Here is a 19,119-nt window from a genome sequence, read left to right on the forward strand (position 1 = left end):
TGTCGGGAGAAGTTCACAGGACTCAGGATGGATTCGCGGCGGGTGGAGTATGCAAAGTCGTTAAAGTGTGTTGCTCGAAATTCTTCGGGATGCTCTTTGACCTATTTGATCCGTCATGGGAAGGGTATATGTAACGTAATATGTAGCTATTAACAATTCTATTTTGGACCCGTATGGGAAGCATACGTGTGACCTGCGTAATATAATATGTAGCCATGCCAGCTGTAAACAATTTCTTAATGGACAATTAATTCGCTTATACTTGTAAATCTAATTTTATTTTAATATATTTTAAAATATATGAATGTTTTATTTGGAAAATGTGTTCTTTAGATTCAGAATTTGTTGTATTTTTCAATTTTTTCACTAATACGAATTTATACGAATTACTTTACTCGTATAAATTTAAAGATGTAATTAATATATCGCATTAACATTAGAGCATTATTATATTACATTATAATGCGTAAAACTTGCACGAAAAATTATGTTTCCTTTCATAAACACAACTATCAATGATTGTTCCATCAATCAATCAGAATGTGATTGCTAAAGAAAGCGATAAGCGTCGGCGAAGAGAAGAACGAAGACAGGGATGCGACTACAAGTGTGCTGAACTGGTTTCCCCACTTGGGATGCACTTTGATTCGTCTGTTATGCACAGTAATTGGCTGTGACATTAGGCCCTTTATACGCCTCGCCGAACAAATGGAGGCAAATCGCGGGCGACGTTCTTGTACGGAGTTCTCTCGTGTTAGGGCATCAATTAGTGACTCGACGACAAGTTTCTCGCTCACAAATAAACGTCCTCTCGGTGGATGCGGAAACCTTGCATGTTTTGTGTGATTCTCGATGAAATGTTCAATGATATCCCGTGACTGTCGTACGTTTAATCATATGGCACGATAAAAAATTAAAAAGTTTAGATATTTTTTTTTTATATTCTAATTGAACTGGAATATTTATTATGAAATATTACAAACTCAAGTTTATTTTTATTAATTTAATATATACAATGTAATATAAAAAAGCTTTAACAGCGTTGTACAAATTACAAACTTGGTAATTCTAAAGATAATATAAGATTCAATGAAGATTGAAGACAATATTAATAGAATTTTATATCACCGAGAATAATATTTGCGATGATAAAAGTTCGACGTCGCAAAGTCGCTCGTAAGTCTTCTTATCGAACGAAAACCTTTGCTGGTACCAAGTACCAATAACTCGCTTTCTGGGCGGTCAGTGAATTCTCTGAAAGCGTGTGTCATTAATGCTTCTTATTGGCTACACGCGAATATATCTCGTAAACGACACGTGACTCAATTCTGGTTATCATTGCATTCATCTGCGGAGCGTTCCTTATACGCTACAAGCATTTTGATACTTCAGGCAACCAGAATTTAGATCTTTGTAGAAACTCTTATAATTTACTTTCTCATGAAAATTAACGTTTATATTTATTAACAAAATATTTGTAAAAATCGAGATTCGAAAGTTTTATTCGAAGACTTGATTTATTTATGAAATTAACTTCAAGTTTTGAAAATATACAGCATATTGATTTCTATTTTTTTCTTTTCAAGTTGAATTTACCTGCTGAAAATTTGTAGAAAGTTCCTACACGTTTTCTGTGAGAGGTCACTTCGCTTAGGTCGATTCGATTCTTCTGCTTTTAATTTCAATCAGAACTTCGGAAACACTCGATAACGCGCGTGGTCGTACATTGAGAAGATGTAAGTAGTTGGAACCATTTCGTGTTCGTCCTTTTTTCTGCGGCCACACGCGACGCAGGCGATTTACCACTTCGAAAGTAGAGGGTTTTCGATAGCTGGCACGAATCCAAAACCCGAATCGAGACTACGATCTAGAACGAGCGAACGGCAGCATGCAGTCGAGGCTACGAAATTTCCGGTGATCGCATTTCTGCTACGCGATGGTTCTACAGTAGGGATGAACTTGTGGGAGAAAAGAAAGAAAAAAAATTAAACTACGACAGTCACATTAGGTTCCATTTATTCGCGCTCATGAAAGAGAAATGGGTCTTTTGTAGACTGAAATAAAAGGATGTAATTACGTTTCTATTTAATCAATCGTGTTGTAATAATGTGTTGAATTAAATAAAATATTGCCTGTAAACTTCATAGAGTTTGTATTAAAAATAATTTAACATGCGCTTGTCATTATAAGTTTTATTAAAAATGTAATTTACAAAATAAAATTAAAATAAATATGATCCCAAAGTATATCTATTTCTGAATTAGAATAACTTCCGTCTTGTTGTATGACATTTATCTTCACCAATGGGGAATGAAGTATTTTTACTATCGTTACTAATGATTTTATTACGCCTAGAAAACAAATAGAGACGAAATAGCTTGAAATTAAGACACGCCATTAATGATCAGAAACATGAAAGATCTGAACCGGCGTGCTCGCATGGTCGGGTCGAAGGTCAACGATAAAATGGAACTAGAGATAAACTATAGGCTCCTTTCGACGGCGCTCTTTACGATCACTATCGTTCCCTTCTTTATGTCATATTTACGGCGAAGTTGTATCATTAAAAAACCATTGAAGTCGGCGAAGAAATTACGACAAACAGCGTAAGGAAGAGAGGGAAGGACTTGTAGAAAGAAGGTAGGAGAACGGATAATAAAATGATAGCCATCAGCATTCTGTACTGGCGTGTCGCGTGCGCGCGTATTTATATCGATGATCGTAAAGGGCGTCACTTCCTGTGAGATCACTCGCGGATCTCACGGCGGAAAGAGGAAAGGAGAGAGAAAAAGAACGTATTTCTCAGAGAACGCGACACGGATAAAAACTTGACTTTACGTAATCATCAGCCATTAAATGAGCACCATGCAGCATGCACGTGCATATGTATACATATGTATATATATATATATATATATATATATATATATATATATATATATATATGCGTGTCCATGTTTCGACACGTCACGTTTTGCCATAAGACTTTTATGCTAAAGTTGAAAATAATGTTACAAGAATAATCTTTTTTCAGTATTAAACGCTCTGATATGGACAGACTAAAAACGAATCTTACGAAACGCTCCATATATCTAATCTAAAGGATTTTGCAAAAATGCTATCGAAGAAATTGAGAAACTTAAGTCATTTTACGCGATAACTTTACGTGAAATGATGACCTCGAGTTTTCAACTATTCTGACTTTGGAGCACTTTGACTTGAGTATTATATCTTCTTCAGCAGGTCAGATCAATAAGATGATGTTTCGTTTATATTAAAATTCAGCATCATATCCCGTATTCAAGATGTTTTCGAAGATGGCTTATCCGTGATGAAAATCCGACAGGATTTTAGCTACTTTCCTGCATACAACTTATAGATTACCAGGAACAATTGCGTAACTAAGCCGGGGCTTGAAATCTTTTCAAATTACAACAAAAAGTTAAAGAATAAATTTATTTAGGATTATTAAAGAGTTAAAAATGAATCGCGAAATTCAAATCAATAAACTCTCTTGATCGGCGAGCATTTAGTATTACGCGGATACTTTCAACAGACAACACTTACTACTGTGCTGTTCACTTTCAAATAAGCATCAGAGATCATTTGCATAAAAACACGACTGTAATGATTACCGATCGGAATTTTACCATTCCACGCTTCCAATCGACGTCTTGCGACACATCCGCTAACGTAATAGATAGTAGACGTGACTATGAGCACCATTGTCATTTCCGCTCTTTCCTCATTCCAGCGTCACGATTTGTTCGCTGTGCAAGAGCTACCTGGAATCTGAGCCCTCCACAGCTGAGCTCCAATTGATCCTCAATGTGATTCTCGATCGTGACGCTCGATTACGAGGCACAAGTCAATTAAGATTGGATTTAGCCAATCGGATATCTTTGGTCGATTCCCTGACGCGACTTGCTTCTCAACGAGTGATTTTCATATTCTAAGCTATATAAACGCATTATACATTTTTTAGTCATTTATTATCGATACATTAAGAATAAGTTATCTCTTTTCTGTTGAAATTGAACTGCTTAAACTGAAGATTTCCATGACGATATTTCGCAGAGCAAAGGTTCCACATTATCATATGCGTCGTTCAGTATTATTGGCTTCTTCCTGCTATTTTGTTTAGTCTTTGATCAAACTGCCATTATCAATCTTAATTGATCCAATCGAGATTAGTAATGTATCAGACTTAATCATTTGCATGAATGACTGCAACAAATATTTATAGATTGGTGTTTCACATGACGTAAGGAGGGAAATTTTCTGTGGAATAAAAATAAATTAAGAAATCAGAAATTGTGAGATAATAAAATAAAATCAATATTTTTTTTTTAATTTCCATGCGAGTTAAATAAATATAAATTTTGTTAAATTAAATTTAAATCGTATATAAATAAAATGTGCATGAAAGAATTAATATTTTAAAAATCCGTATGCAATGCTTTAAATCTTTATTTAATTTATTAAGCAAACTTAATATAGCAATCTTATAATAAGTTACACCATAATAAATTTGACGATAAATTTATTCGGATTATTGTGAAAAATAATAAAAAATTTCGTCATAATCGGATTTAATGATTGGACCGCGCGTGATTGGACCATTGATCTTTCCTTTCGACAATAAAACACATCATTTTAATACATACACGCATTAATCGATTCAGTTGGTAGAAGCATATTTTAAGCGATTAAGTCAATTAAAGCTCAATGGTCTCGCGCTTATTACATTGTATAATAATGATTTATTATTAGCAATATAATTATCGTTTGTACGATACGTTAGACTGCGACGTTAAATTGTTTTAATCTGGAAGTATAGTATTTTAAGAACAATTACCAGTACGCCATCATTTTTTGTGTGGCAAGCTGTTTTCAACGAAATCTAAAAATACTGCGATTTATATCACATCTCTGTTATTCTCGAAAAAAACTTCTATCCGCCCTTTTTAGAGGCGAAGCTACGCTATTCGCATTTTTGCATGGTTGATTTAGTAATCGCACAGTTTTTGCAATCCAGATGGAATCTGGATTCCCAGACAGAAACGACCGATAATATATTCCATCTGCGATCTCTCGTCAAGGACATCCTTGTATCTAGTCCTGGCAAAACGTGTTTTACTTACGAAGGTCTATCGAACCTCTTTATACAATTTATGTTGTCATAAAATATCGCTGGTATTTCTTTTGCTTGGAAATTAGCGTGTTACGTCAAGACGGACGAATTATCAAGACAGCCTTTAAATGTTCAACGAAGTGCCGTGACAAAGTGCAGGTATGATAATATTAAAACAGCATTGACTTACTGTTTTTCTATGCAAATTATCGTGAAGCAAAATTTCACATTCAACACCTTAATTCAGTACGACATAAAATCGGCTGATTATACGATTATCGAATTTCTCCTTTTTGCATAATGAAGATCTCTTAGAAATAGTTTGTTACATTCAAGTAGTTCTCACGGTATATCTTAAATGAAAGAAAAATCGATATGTAATCTTAAGCTATCTCATGATAGCGTGAAATTCCTCTTAAAAGTACGTCCACACACGTTATTACAATTTTAATATAAAAGCTTAAGCTAATTACATCGAAAGGGTGCGATATATCAAGTACGCGAAGTCATCTCGCACGTGTCACGATACGCGCTCTCGCGAAGTTATTTCATCATTCGAAATGAAAATCTTGTTAGAAACACATTAAAAATTGTATCCAACGTTGCGACGTGAATCTCGTTCTCTACAATTTCCCTGCCGAGCTACAAATTAGCAAGTTCAAGCGCGCGTCCGCGCGTTACGCGCAAAATGTAGATGTGTGTACAAAGTAAATGGCGTTGGAGAAAATAACGTGTATATCACCAGGTGGCCTAATTGTATTCCATGGGAGTGGCACACTCGACCCACTCGGCTGTGCTTTTCCTTATTGGCGATGCGACCGCACCGAGACGCATGAAGCAACCTAAAGTAACGTATCGATAACATTATATAGGAGCGAGTAATACTTTGCAAATCGAGATACATTTAGTTTCTCGTTCCATTAAACGAGGAATAAAGTTTCTTAAGAAAAGCCATTAAGAAGAGATCGATTTCTAATTGGACGATAAAAATGTCCCAAGTTTGCAAAGAGTATTTGAGTATCACTCTAAGTAAAGAAATTTGCGCAGAGACATTAGTTTAATATTGGTATTATGTGTACAACAGATTATATAGACTGTGTATTTTGAAATAACATCAAGTACTCTTAAATATGTGGATTATATTATCATTATTACATAGAGAATATAATCATGTTAACGTGACGAAAAGTGATTTTGACGTTAAAATAAATTTCATAAGCCCGCATTATTAAAATCTCATTCACTCGGAGACCAACTTGTGGCCGCTAATCCGGCTAATAAATATTTCGAGGGACCATCCACACAATTTCGCGCGAGACAACATGGCCTAATTATATTTCAAGGGAGTGGCGTTTCCAGCCACTCGGAGGTGTCGTCCCTATATTCTTTACCGGCTTGAACCGGAAGTTCGCACGCTCGAGGAAAGGATCCGCGCAGCGCAGGATCGGGCCTGCGTGTAACATCACAACGCCGACTACGGTCGCCATAGTTACGTGTCAAGTTCTCTCACCCCGTGCCACCCCGCCATAGACCATCCCGGCCTGCCGGGAGAGATGCAGGCTTTCAACCCTCTGTATACCCGCAGCGCCGGGGCGGCTCCCGTGCGGCGCAGACGTTCGTTCCGATTGTCCCAGGTCGCGTGATACGACCGGAATTCTCATCCTGAGAATCGTTTCAAGCGTGTCATCTTGTAGATTCCTCGTGTGGCAATACCTTGAAGAGAAGGAGAGCCGCAAGCGGCAGTATCGAGATGTGAAAGGTGGCTCGGCTGTGAGAGAAACGCTCGATAAATTGAACGTGACCACGAGAGGGTGCGTACCTTGAAACGCGAATGACCTTGAACGCACACCTGCAAGCCGGAGCCGCGGCAGGTGAATTGATTGGCGCTAGGTAGGGTGGGATCGCGCGAGCTGATCATGCGGCGTGGTTACGTACGATGCTTTGAAAGCTATGTCATTACAAGTGTATTTATTCGCATGTCAAGCTGATAGCCGATTAAGACGTGATTAAGGAATTAAGTCATTGAAACGTGCAACACGCAACTATTGTGAATATAAATGTTAAATGCATGAAACGGATGATAGTGCAGTCAGAAAGTGCCAAAGTAATTGGGCTGAAATAAAAGATTTTATGTTGATTTTTTTTTTTTTTAGAAACGATAGAAGAATATATAGATTTATATTATATTTAATATATACCTGTTACATCTATATTAATGTTATATAGATTAAATCTATAAAAAATATATATAAAAGCTCAGTAATACAAGTAATTACTACATAAGTATAATCTGCAAAAGTCCAAGTTATATATATATATATATATATATATATGATATATGAAGATTATGTGTATTCAGTACAAAATACAAAAGTGCTCAAATAGTAGTTAATAACGATAAGACTTCGATCTATCCCTGATGCAATAAGAATCTAATGTTTTGTGATCAAAAAGAAGTAACATTACATTTATATAACAGTTGACCCAAAAACGACGTTCGATGATCCGCGGCGGATTGCAGAAAAGTATTTGGCAAACATTGCGATTTTTCACCGGAGGAAGGAAAAAGAAGGAAAAAAAGAGGCGGTGCCCAAAGAAATGAATATGATATGCCTTACATTAATACACGTGGCTCGGAATATCTGAATCTATATTGCTAAGGCAATTAAGATTAGACATCACACAAATGTGAAAAGCCTTCTGGGATAATAAACTAAGCCAATCGTTTGGCTCTTATTAATTATTTTTAATAAATGTTGGTGATATTCACAGAGAATAAAAAAAAATGTAAGATTTTGCTGATAAATTATTAATATTGAAAATATCATTAACACTATAACTAGCTGTTTGAGAAAGTCGGATCATGTAAATGACCACGAAAAAGAGTGCGATACTTGAAGGATTTTGTTATGATCGATGCGCGATATCATTTGCGTTATTATTGCTGTCAGAACGTTTGATTGATCTAGCATCGACGCTATTTGCCTAATGGACGATATATGGAAATTATGAATTGCATAAAGACCACGAATACGATCTTATGTACCAATGATGAGTTCAAATAGCAGCTCGCTATCGCGCGCTTGGCTGCGAGCGAATTGCTGTCGTTGCGGAGACCCTCGGCAAGATACAGCAAACAATAACCTTAAGGAAGTTGAAACACCCTTGCGAGAGGAAACGGAGACGCTGCTGCATCGTATCGCATTTACTGTCTGGCACACTGCCCTTCATATAGAAAGCGAGGTGCGTGTGACTCGTACATGCATGCGTGAGCGACGTGTGTACGATGACGTAATCGTCTACAGATTCTTTAACTTTTTCTCCTTAGTAAAAATGTGAAATATTAATTTGAAAATATGCTAGTTGCAAAAATATAAAAATCTGTAGAGATATGCATAATTACATAAATATTAATTTTGTAAACATAAAAAACTTTTTATGCAACGCTATCAAGATACAGTCCTTTATTTCTTGAGAAAACTTTTAATCACAGCTTTTCTGCAAGGTTAAAAAATTATAACAGAGAATATTTTTTTCAGTTGTACTTTTTCTACAGTTTTTCTTTCTTGTATAATTATAACTAATATTTGCATGTATATTGTGACATAATTATTTGATATATAATATTTAATAATTATTAAATATTTTTAATTATAATATTTAATAATTAATTAAATATTTTTGGCAAATCCAATATAGCTATTTTTTTAAGAATATCGAATACAATGTACTATTGTAGTTATTGTTACATAATTTTTTTACAATAATGGAACTTGACAGTGGAAATAACTTATCATATATCATTAATTTTGAAACAATGGACAATAATGTCACTTACTTTTCTTGGGACAATGCCCGTAAAGAGAATAACGATATTTTTTACGCACCGAATAGAAAGTTAATAAGACGAAGTTTTATCTCAACAACTGAATATACTGAATATACTGAATATACTGAATATATTAAATTAATATTAGCGTGGCATTATTGTATAAAATAAATTCTTTTATTAATGTTATAGATATGATAATGAATAATAATAATGTTTCTGTTATTTTAAATCTTGATTATTCAAAAAGATAATATATTATTTCTTATACATTATTCATATAAGCTCGTTAATTAACTGTTTTTAATTTTTGATTACAGCACAATGGAGGTTACGAATCACAACCGAAAAATGTTAACAACATTACGAGGAATAAGCTACAAGTAAGTGCTTATTTTTGTTTTACAATTATTTATTTGTATTCAATTATCATAAAGTATTTAATACCAAAGAAAATAATTAACACGATTAATATTGTACATTATGCTTATTAAAAATATATATATTATGCAATATACATTATATCATTTTATTAAGAATAAAATACAGAAATAGAAATAGAAAAAATATGATCGAAAGAAATCGTCTCATAAGTTGGATCAAAGACTCTTTATCTTATTTACATGACTCTTTATCTTATTTACGTGATTCTTTATCTTACTTATTGATGACAGCTCGTATTGCTACATTGCTATATAAATATTTAAATATATTTAAATATTTAATAACGATAGAATCAGTGATGCTTGCACGATAGACCAGTTCTCTACATAACAGATGTCTAGACGCCTTTATTTATTTATTCCGTAAGCAGATAGAAAGACAAAAAAGAAAGAGAGAAGACAGAAGAGCGGGACGAGAGGGGGGGGGGAGAAGGGAAGCAGAGTTGCATTTGCATTCGAAATGTGCAATTTTTACCTTCTTATTTGGGACCGTTTGTCAGATAACATTTCACTATATAAGTTGCACGAAATCACTCTCAATGACTTGTCGTCGTTCGTCCAGCTCGTCGAGCACTCGCTTTCGAAATGCAGAAACTGGAGGACACGTGTACGACCTTTTCAAAACGCTGAACTCCGAGGAACGCTTTCGCCTCATTCAAATGGAAATAAATCTTTTTAAACTAACCTTTTTTTTACGCACCGGAAGTTCTGCGTCGGCAGCTCATTACCCACGGCAAGACATTAAAATAGAATTATCTACTATGTTCCGACGATGGAACGTTCTCTGCCGACCGCACTTTCGGCTCTTGCACACACGGAATATAGAATTTTATAAAAGAAATAAACCATGCGAAATTTAATTGCGCCGGCAATTTAATCCGGGAAATCGCATTAAAACGGCTCGATTAAAATCAACGATAGCTATAATTGCGCGGATCAAAATGAGACACATGTTACACAAACCGCCATTTACAACGTTGGCGGAATAACTTTCTATTAGCGCACGACGGAGAGGGAATACTAACGTCCGATCAGTAATCAGTACGCTAATTACTTCCCTTCACCGTTCAACCGGCCAATATTTATTTACAATCCGGCAAATCGATTCTGTAAATCAATCCACATGACAAGTATTTACCTGCCACGTCAATCGACATTTCTTTAGGAGTCGGAAAAGTAATACCGACATAATTTCTCATTTAGTTTCCAGCTAATATCTTTCAATCAACTTAGAAATAAGGAGAATAACAAAAGTTTTCATGAAATTTCGCCGTTCCGCTATCGAGCAGTACTTACGCTGTTTCGCTATCGAGTAGTATTTCTTGCTAGCATGACGGAGCCACTGAAAATTATGCGCTAAAATAGCAATAAGGTGGCGTATTATACGGCTGGTCAGTATCGACTACGATGTACCGTCGCGATAACCCGTGCGTGTTGACGTCGAATGGATAATATATTCGCGAACCCGGCACTTATTCGTGCACGGAAACCGCCGCCATTACTACGGAAATATATGCAGAAGGAGCGACGACAGCAATCGGTCGTTGCTATTTTCCCCATGTAACATGTAAAAAGTTACGCAGTAAGATTTATATACAATTACATGTTGTAAAATATATGTAAGAGTAATGTTATTGTTTTTATAATGAAGTGTAATATAATGTAATATATGTTATATAATATGATGTGATAAATTGCACTTGATCTTCCTTTTTAGTTATGTACTCCTTTCCTTTAAATATTATTTGTTGGTTATTAATCATATTTTTAATACAAGAAAAATGTTTGACACTTTTATTTAATGACATCTTTTAGAAAATAAATTTATTAAAATTAATATCATATCTTTTTATGTTAATTAATCATATGGATTAATTCTTGGATGGACGTTCCAGAAACTGTCACGATTATGTCGCAGTTATGGTTCGTGCAAAGAATATTGAAGGTGAGGCGCGTAGTGATAATTATGCGGAATAGCAATTAGCGTACAGTAAAAACTGTTGCGCAGCTGTTATCGCGTTCGTTTTTATTCCTCGACATTGAGGATTTTCATCAGTCATTTTTCACGTAGATACTGCGTCGTATTTTGGTTTGCTTCGTGCTTAAAAATAGCATGTATTAATAATATGCATGTATTAATTATATATATTCTTCAAAAATAAAAAGTTTAAAATTCAACTGTTTAAAATTCAACTGTTTAAAATTCAACATGTACAATTTATATCACCAACAGAATTGGTTTCCTTTAAATTAATTTTCTTTCCATCCAATTAATGATAATTCGTTCACGTTAGGCAGGAACGGTTTCCACATATATTAAATAAATTTAATAATAGAATAAAATAATAAGAACGAAGAGAGAGAAATTCAGACATATTGCTATTATCAGCTTTTATATATAATCAATGAAGATTAAGTCCACTCATTTAAACGTTATACTTTTAATTAGAAATTACCCGCGAACAATTAGATAGATTAACGGTAATTGACATTAGTGATGAGGCTCATTGCGTGCATCGATTTCTCGCCTTCATAGAACTTCATATAACTGCATAGAACTAATATCGATGTCGAGCTATATCTTTTGATACAGAACATTTCCTTTATATTTCCTTTACATTTATATAGAAAAGGCACTTCATATTTACATAGAATTTTGTTCTTTTTATACTTTTTAATTTTTTGATATTTTTTCATAAAGATTCTAAAATTTGATTTTGTAATAAAATAAAATATTTAAAAATCTTCAAAAATTAGAAGTCAGCAATATTTGGGAAACATAAATTATTATTATTATGTTATTTACGTATACTATTACTTCTAATATAGTAAAATTATCATAATTTTTAAAAGCAAGCTAGCTTCCTATTTACGAAGCAATCTTAATTCTATCCCATTCTGCCACCCTTGAATTCCATAATACCGTCGAGTTTCTCAATTTTAATAATTCATCATTATGAAACTTTAATTCCGAACCGGCGACGTTACGACTTGTTTTCGCCAACGTCTGACAGGCGGCAGGCAATATCTTCGTTTCGCGCCTTCCATTTAACCGAGTAAGGTGAGTCCGATCCTACGATCGAGTACGAAATACCATAGTCTTGGGGGAGTATACATATACGGGCGGTTTCCGCGTAGCGACAGCTGCGGTAGGACCGCGACGTAATAGCAATTTCACACGTGAGCCTAACGGCCAAAGGGATTTATGAGCGGGTGGGTAGGCCTGGCTGCACGTCCCGCGAGAAAACGAACTCGCGGCGTTATGATCCCATAAAATCAAGTATTTTTAGAGGTAGCCGCCTCGCTCTTGTTCTCTCGCCCCAGCTCATTCTGCTTTCTTTTCCGCGACGCCCGTTCATTGTTAGCCGCCCTTTATATTTCTGAAACTCAGGCGCGAGCCCAGTAAATTTGTTCTTCACCTTTTCGTGCTCCTTCGTCTCCTAACTGTGTTTGCTTCGGATATAAATTGCTCGTGTACACCTCACCCAAAAATACGACACGCAGTGTCCTATAGAAATAATCTTTTCTTTATTTTAGTATTCTACAGAATTATTCATGAATCCAGATTATAACAGGATTAGAGCACATAATTATGTATGCGAGTACACAGAATGACATATGCAAGTGTTCCACACGTGTTCCAGGCGCGTTTCGGCTCTGTCGTAATTAGTTATAACACTATAGTCCGGCATATACACAAAGGCTTTCCCCGCTTAAAAGGTTCAAGCAGAGGATTGTTGAATACAGTCAGAAATTATGCGCACACATTAATATAGAAAGGCCAACTTGTCAAACATACGGAATACATTACTGTTTCCGTTGAGCAGTGAATTATTCTGATAAAATTCCTCAACGGGACGCGAGAGACGAGTACTTCGAAGCAGATAAACGCAAAACAACGTATGACTGTATAATCCGGTATAAATCATGCGAATAATTTTAACAAGCACCATCAATAATGGGATATCTCAACGGCGATGGTGCTCGACGGTTGAGGCCCTATAAACGACTCTCGGCTCATCGACGAAGTGCCCGTCGCGGATGTTGTCCGGCGAAGAAGAAATCGCACCAACCGTGCAAAAACAGCTTACATCCGGCTCGTTTGCGCGCCAACTCTGTGTAATTTTCGCACGTTCTCCGCGACAAATCCGCGCAATCTTCCGCGTCTCGAACGTTCGTGCATCATAAGAGGGTCTAGCATCGACCACGGCTCGACTGGCAGTGCGAGTAGCGTGACTATTTGATGGGAATCAAAGTCACGCTACTTGCACGAATTCGTTACATCACAACGTCCACGCGCGAGCGAGTTCTCCCATCCACGTTCAGGGACGCTTCAATGCGTTCGAAGCAAGAAATTTTCAAACTGAGAAGTTCGTAACAAAACCTGGTAATCTCCTGGCTCCTCTTCGTTTTGAATAATTTAGTGGTAGATTAAGAAGCTACTAAAGAAAAGAGAAGTTTAGTAAAATAAAAAGGACTTGTCTTGATCTTAAAAGCTGTCTGAGGAGCGAATATTTTTATAAATTAATATAATATAAAAGTAGCGATTAAAAAATATTTCTAACTTTACTGGAGTAAAATGGATTGAAATAATTATAAGAAATAAACTTTTCATAAATATCATAGAATTGCTTATTTCTAAACTCTTGTCAAAAATATAATCAGTTCTTATCAGCTGAAAATTTATCATTAACTATTAATATCATATAACGTAATTGCTTACGTAATCACAGCAGTATCAAAAATTCTATGTAACGACTGTATATCCTCGATTATGATACGCAAATAAATGTCGCGGATGACGATGATGACGGTAAGCCGGCCCTGGAGCGTGCGAGCTGGCACACGTCAGACTTGGCAGAAGGCGGTACGATTATCTGACAAAACTGCCGACTGGTCACTGGATATTCTTGCGTATCTCCAGTAGAACCAGGCGAAACACAATACTCGACAGTGTATCGTTCCGCGGTGAAGAACACAGCGCATCACTTCGGCATATCTTCGCGTCCTTGTCTGTCGCGGTGGGATAAACGCAACGTTCCCTTTAAAGCGCCCGGATTACATGTCGATTTACTTTCTGATAGCGTATCCTCCGTTAGGACATCGCCATGCCGGAGAATATCGTCATCAGGATCGTCTATGTGCCGAAGTACTCCAAGGTGGATAGAACACCATCGTCGCCAATGACGATGGATTTACTATACTCTCACCAAGTTATCGATTATTCGTGTATCTAATATTAAGTGATTATGTGAGATACAATTGAACGTATGACGAATTCATCCAATAGATACAGTAAATGTAAATCATTTAAAATTTCTTCAAATTATAAATTTGAAGAATATTTAGTATTTGAAAATTTAAGATTTTAAATTAAAGATATTAAACAAACTATTTATCAAGTGTTATGATGTAAAACATTTTTATGTGCAACAAATTTTTGTAATTTTCTTAAATATACTTTATGTAATATGTGTTTTGCATTTTAACCATCAATATTTCTTTTACATATCATTGTTTAAAAAGAAGTTTGTTTCCATATATAATAATTTATTTATTCAATTGTATTGAAGCTATTAGGAAGAAAAATAAAAAAAGACGAAGTGAATTCATAGACTAAAGAAATGAACTCTATCTTCACGAAGAAAATTTGATTGTCTGGCATGACATTGTTTTGTATGAGGAAACTAAGTTTTGCGGCAGTCAGAGACAAATTTTATGAAAAGGTTCGCGGATAGGATTTAGTGAAATGGAGTCACTCACAAAAAGAGTGACTTCTTTTTTAAAACGAATTTTGTTTGCTATGAATGACAAATTTTGTTACAAAAATGTCTCTCAATTTATATATTTAATTTATGACGATGCAAAAAAATTTCCATAATTATTTTAAAAGATAATCTTTTATATATTTTAGGCGATAATGTCTGATATTAGTATTAATTAATTATTTTTCTAAAACAAATTAATAATATATATTTATAATTATTATAAATTTGAATTATTGTTAATTATTTTTGCTATTATAATATTATATGTAGTAATCGCAAAATTTTGCAAATCTTTTATTTATTAAATTTGAATAAATTATTGAATTACAGGTGCAGACATCAGCAGTGGTGTCAACACCTGCAAGGACGCCAGGCGTCGGCGCGGATTCAACGATGACGGGACCGGGAAAGGGCGGAGGTCGCGTGACGGAGGTGATGGAGCTGTGTTACGTCACCGAGAGGATCATCGCCCTTTGGTATAGAGAGGATGCGCAGGGTGTCCTCGAACATGCCACAACCCTTCTACGCGGGAAACATGCCGATAATTACATGGTGAGGATTCAGATAACTTTTATAATTTTTTTCCCTTAAAATAAATTAAAAAAAAAGTTATATATTTTGTAACATTAGCTGATGTTGAAATCGTACGATTACGAATATTACAATTCAATGTAACATTAGTATCTTTTGTTTAGACATAACAATGTTTTATATAAAATGGATCAAGATTATAGAATTATATTTTACAATATTTTTTTCTTTATGTTTATTTCCACAAGTTTTTAAAATTTTGATTATTTTGGGCTTCTAGATCTTTAATTTGTCATCGCCTGGTCGACCCGGCGAGCCGAATACGAGGGAAGCTGGATGGCCGCAGGGATTAGCACCAAGTTTGGAGAGACTGTGCGCTCTCTGCAAGGAGCTGGACTCCTGGCTAAATGGCGCTTCTAATCGCGTCGTTGTTTTACATGCCAGGTGAGTTCACAATTATCAAATATTGTCGAATTTAACTTTTAATTCTTTGTAATAAATTTGAATAAGGAAGATAATAATTAAAGTAAACTTGCAACTTTAAACTTACAACTTATATGTACCAGTTACGAAGAAAAATAACACTAGACAAATTCCTCGGGGCAAAGAGAAATTATTTTCAAAGGATATAAATTATATGAGCACAAAACTCTCTATGTACTCTACGCACTCGTACGCATTCGTGACCTGGTTTTTATAGAACGGCCAATGTTCAAGTGATCGGCCACAAAAGCCATAATTTTGCCGCGTGGTATACGTTCACCGCCCCCTCGAAACTCCGCGCCCATAACTTCCCGTTAGTCATTTCCATTCATCGTGAATAATAACGTCATTAGACTGCTGCGATCAGCCCGCGGCGAAATCTTTTCGTATCCTATCTCTTACGGAGAAGGTACGGAACCGACATTGCACGTTCGCGGTACCAAGTTAACGTTATCGTTCTCTTCAGGGGCAGCAAGGAGCGGTTGGGTGTGGCAGTGTCCGCTTATATGAACTACAGCAGCATCTGCGGGGGACGTGATCAAGCATTAGACAGGTTCGCTATGAGAAGGTTCCTCGACGACAAGATCGGATCGCTGCAGGTTCCATCACATCGAAGGTAACGAGAGAGAAAGAGAAGGTCGTATGCATACTATTTCTTAACGTTAAAACCACTCTATTGTATCCGCTCTTGCGATTTAATTTAGATAAAATTATCTATGAGCGTGTACATATCTCACAAAAAATTCTTTTGTTTATTATTTCTCAATTCCTGTCTTAATTATTGCTTATTCGATATAATCTCGTTCTCGTAATTGATTTTAATTTTCAATTAACTTTTAATGACGAACAATTGATCATACGGAAAATTGAAAATTCCTCTTGTTTAAAAAGGAATAATAATAATGTTAATAATAATAATAATAATAATAATAATAATTCAGTATGTAATAAAGGCTTCTTGTATCTATTTATTTCTCTTCTAGAAAAGATGGAACTCTCTTCCTCTTTGAAGAGAAAACTACATATTAATACTAAATAAAACGGATAAAAGCTCGATCAATTTACATGCAGAAGAGATCATTTCTATGTATCCATAACATATTTGACATTTATGCCGGATGCAATTTCTTTATATTATAGGAAGATATTATTGGTCCGCGAAGATATTATTACCATGATGATTCTGTTAAGAAGGACACCTTACGTCCTTGAATAGCCATTCCCGCTATCTTATTTGTTGTCCGTTCTACGCGCCATCGACCTGAAATGTCGAATCCTCGTTATCTAGTCATCATCATCTTCAATCATCCTTGCTCGTTTTCTGCCATCTTTTCCTTTGCCGCCATTAATCATGTTGATGCCCATCATTCCTTCATAATGGATTCCGGAAATTCGTTCGAGATTCCTCAGAAGTTCGGGATTGCATTGACGATTTTTAAAATTGCAACTCTATAATCGCTTCGTTCACACCATGATTACAACATCTACTTGTGAGGGAAGAACGCGAGGCAAGCTGGCAATAAAATACAAAATAAAATGTTCGGCCATATTGCATACTTAATGTTCTTGTTATTCAAGAGATGTTTCTGTCAGCCGGTTCTATCGCGCGTACTACGAACCATTGATCTAAAGATAGCAAGCTCTCATCATCATCATCATACAGTCTTATCGTTTACTTCATCGTCATGTCGTCGTATGCATTCATAATGACCATAATGAAACGCGGCCAGGCCTGCATGCGGTTGTCTCTTTTAATCTCATTCGCACTTGTAATCATCGTAATATTTTCCGACTTAAATGCAACTTGAATGAGAAAAGAGCTTTTTTTCGCTTATATAAGAAATTAAAATACATAAACTCGATAAACTCATGAAAATAATTTTAATTTTACTTATCATGCGTATGATTCCAAAATATTTATGTATATCCATAGTTATTTAAATAATTATTTGAATATATACTGTAATAAATGTCAAATTATTATTTATTCATGGAGAATCAATAATTATTTTCCGAACCAATTATCTGAATAAAAATAATTACTCGTATAAATAATAGCATCGAATTAAAATTTTGTACTTTATATAAGAAACAAAACAATTATGTTTTTAATTACTTAATTACTCGAAAAAGAATATTTATTCTTATAACGTTGCTCATATAACTAATAATATCGAAGTATTTAAACTATTTATTGGATTTTTATTACAAGTAATTATTTTTTAAATCGACTGTGATATGAATAATAAAAATTATTATTCGGGTAACACAACAAATAATTAAATTTCTCTTTATCTCTTATTTGAACTGTCTGACTGTTACTTTTTAATTCTTACTTCTCCACGCATGTTTTCGTTCCTCTCTCGATTTATGCCTGCGGTTCGATCAACCGGTTCCTTTTAACGAAACAAACGCAACCCGTCCGGCAGTTTATCGCGCGTATTATTATTACGCGCCATCGACCCGGTCGTAACTACGATCGCCGTATCATTACCGTCATCATCGTCTTTATCGTCGTCCTTGTCATCCGCGTCGCCGTACGCATTCATAATGATCGTAATGAGCCGCAACCGAGGTGTGCCCGCTTCCTTATCGCTTTTTCTTCTTCTTTTTCTTCTTCTTCTTCTTCTTCTTATTTGTCACATCGTCTTCTCTTCGTGGTCCTCATGCTCCTTCAGTCTTGCCTACCGGAGTTCCTCCATTAATTCCGCGAGCTGCGAGCATTAGCATGTCGTTAGCGTAGCTACGCTCTCGTGAACGTATGAAACCATTACTAGCCTGCCTCCGAGATCTTTTACGACGAATGATGTCGAACTTTAATGGCACGTATTCCTATTTGCGTGCTTGTCCGACATGCGCACCTCTTCGTGTCACGGGCCAAGGCTTGGATGAAGTATCAATCCCATTCATCATATTTCTCATGCGCATTTG

General features: G+C 35.4%; 1 protein-coding gene across 13 annotated transcripts in view; it reads left to right on the forward strand.

The window, feature by feature from the left end:
• The window catches only part of by (focal adhesion protein tensin), a 158,663-nt gene that overhangs the window by 106,435 nt on the left and 33,109 nt on the right, over positions 1–19,119 (forward strand). For 11 of the 13 annotated variants that reach the window (XM_089082630.1, XM_089082628.1, XM_089082632.1 and 8 more), the window contains 4 exons: positions 9,284–9,346; positions 15,505–15,726; positions 15,986–16,149; positions 16,655–16,804. In XM_089082630.1, the coding sequence (XP_088938756.1) occupies positions 9,284–9,346; positions 15,505–15,726; positions 15,986–16,149; positions 16,655–16,804 (599 nt within the window). Of the gene's footprint in view, positions 1–7,476; positions 8,378–9,283; positions 9,347–15,504; positions 15,727–15,985; positions 16,150–16,654; positions 16,805–19,119 lie in introns of those variants that run through there. The other 2 variants (XM_089082639.1, XM_089082631.1) reach the window with 2 other exon arrangements.

The sequence above is a fragment of the Pogonomyrmex barbatus genome, unplaced genomic scaffold (genome assembly GCF_055798465.1).
Source record: "Pogonomyrmex barbatus isolate J1 unplaced genomic scaffold, ASM5579846v1 scaffold6, whole genome shotgun sequence".
Taxonomy (NCBI): Eukaryota; Metazoa; Arthropoda; class Insecta; order Hymenoptera; family Formicidae; genus Pogonomyrmex; species Pogonomyrmex barbatus.